The 2,060-nt window shown below is 38.5% G+C and overlaps 1 protein-coding gene across 1 annotated transcript; it reads right to left on the bottom strand.

Moving 5' to 3' along the window:
- Positions 1-1,201: 1,201 nt before the first annotated feature.
- Positions 1,202-1,834, bottom strand: LOC139841066 (secreted RxLR effector protein 161-like). The gene has a single exon (XM_071831298.1). It carries the CDS (start codon positions 1,832-1,834, stop codon positions 1,202-1,204), a length of 633 nt encoding a protein of 210 aa, XP_071687399.1.
- Between the last annotated feature and the right edge of the window lie 226 nt (positions 1,835-2,060).

The following is a 2,060-nucleotide window of genomic DNA, read 5'->3' as shown; positions in this document are numbered from 1 at the left end:
AAAAATCTGGAACCTTTCTCAAATACACAAAGGGTGTATTTATAATGGGTCAAAAGGTTTCTTGAAAAGTCACAACCTTTGATTCACACCCATTAGTGACTTGGAAGTTTACATTCATGTATTTAGACTTAAAATGGTCTAAAAACATGAAAAAACGCAATTAAAAATGCCCTGGAACAACCCCAAAACGTTTGGGGTTTGAATGTGCCTTTTAGGTTGAAAAGGCACCTTTTCAGCGTGCCCAGTGTTAAGCCGCGCCGCGGGCCCAAGAGCCGCGCCGCGGGCTAACAAAGGAAAATACTCCCAAAATACAAAAATTCTTGACATGAAAATCATGCCTTAAGCCGCGCCGCGGGCTCATGAGCCGCGCCGCGGGCTCAGGAGCCGCGCCGCGGCTTAAAGCTACTGCACACTAAAATTTTTGTTTAAGCTCATTTTCAAGTGTGTTTAGCCTTTCGAGTCCCGTTTCGCATTCTTTCAAGTCCAATTCGCATTCTTTAAGTTCCAAACATTATTACCAAGTCCAAAGTAAACCTCAAACCACCTCACATTTTACGAACGTGTACTCCACACTCTCCGAATTCGTGTAACGTATCAATGGTTCGAAAATACTTTCAACATAGCAATCCAATCCCTAAAATGTATGTTGGATCATGCTAAAATCACCAACAAATCCCCCCATTTTAGTATGATACTTGATTACTAAAATACCAACAATTAGAAACTAATGCATAAGTGTAAATGTCACATGGATTGAATTTACACATAGTATATTACACGTACAAGAATTCGAAAATCAGAGTGCTCTAATAGTTTGAACCCATCAATTCATTTGAAAACCTGTCGATAATATACACACTAGTTCCATAATCTCTAACAATACAAACTTGACACTATTAGGAGCCATGTGTCCCAATCCAATCATGAACATATAGAAAACTAAGTCCAAAGCTTTCTTGAAGCGGCTCAATTTCATGTCCACTTAGGTAGCTCTCTTCAATCTTGCTCCTACAATGCAATTTTTCAAGAGAACTATTAAGAAGTTATAAACTTCAACCTCACTTTATCTTGTAGGTCCGAACACATACCTTTGGGAATATATGAAAACATGTGTTCCAATCTTCTCAAAATAGGCTTTCCTCATTGAATTCAGCTCCTAGCGTTGTACTTGAAGGGAATTGGGTATCCCACTTTGAAAGATTTAGATGGACTTCAATCCCACACCAATAGACGACTTGTGCACCGAGTCTCTGGCTAGTCCCTTGGTCAAGGGATCCGCTAGATTTTGTTCCGATCTTACAAAATCAATGGAGATCACTCCATTTGTGATTAATTCACGTATCATGGAATGTCTAACACCCAAGTGTCTAGACTTACCATTATACATGTGACTATATGCCTTAGCCACCTTTGAAGCACTATCACAATGCATACCAATGGGAGGAATGGGCTTTGTCCACAAAGGAATTTCATTTACCAAATTCCTTAACCACTCGGCTTCATTACCCGCCGCAACCAATGCAACAAATTCCGACTCCATTATCGAATTTGTAATACATGTTTGCTTCTTGGAAGCCCATGAAATTGCCCCTCCACCAAGTAGGAATATCCAACCAGTAGTTAAAGAATGATCTTCCATATTGGTTATCCAACTTGCATCCGAATAACCTTCTAAAATAGAAGGAAAGCCGGTATATGTGATACCAAAGTCCTTGGTTCGCTTCAAATACTTAAATACTCTATTCATAGCTTGCCAATGGTGAGAACCCGGGTTACTAGTAAATCTACTCAATTTACCCACCGCATTGGCAATATCCAGTCTAGTGCAAGTCATTGCATACATTAGATGTGACGACCCATAAATTTCCGACCAAATTTAAACTTAATCTTTATATGTTTCCGACACGATAAGCAAAGTTTGTAATGTTGAAGTCTCAAAAATTTTGAACCGTGTTCATATATTCAATTACCCTTCGACTGTTCTCGACGATTCACGGACAATTAATTGTAAATAGATATGTGTATAAATATATAAATAATAATTCAAAATATAATTTGAA

The sequence above is a fragment of the Rutidosis leptorrhynchoides genome, chromosome 4, assembly GCF_046630445.1.
Source record: "Rutidosis leptorrhynchoides isolate AG116_Rl617_1_P2 chromosome 4, CSIRO_AGI_Rlap_v1, whole genome shotgun sequence".
Taxonomy (NCBI): domain Eukaryota; kingdom Viridiplantae; phylum Streptophyta; class Magnoliopsida; order Asterales; family Asteraceae; genus Rutidosis; species Rutidosis leptorrhynchoides.
Note: the sequence above shows the minus strand (reverse complement) of the source record. Positions and strands in the feature narration are given on the sequence as shown.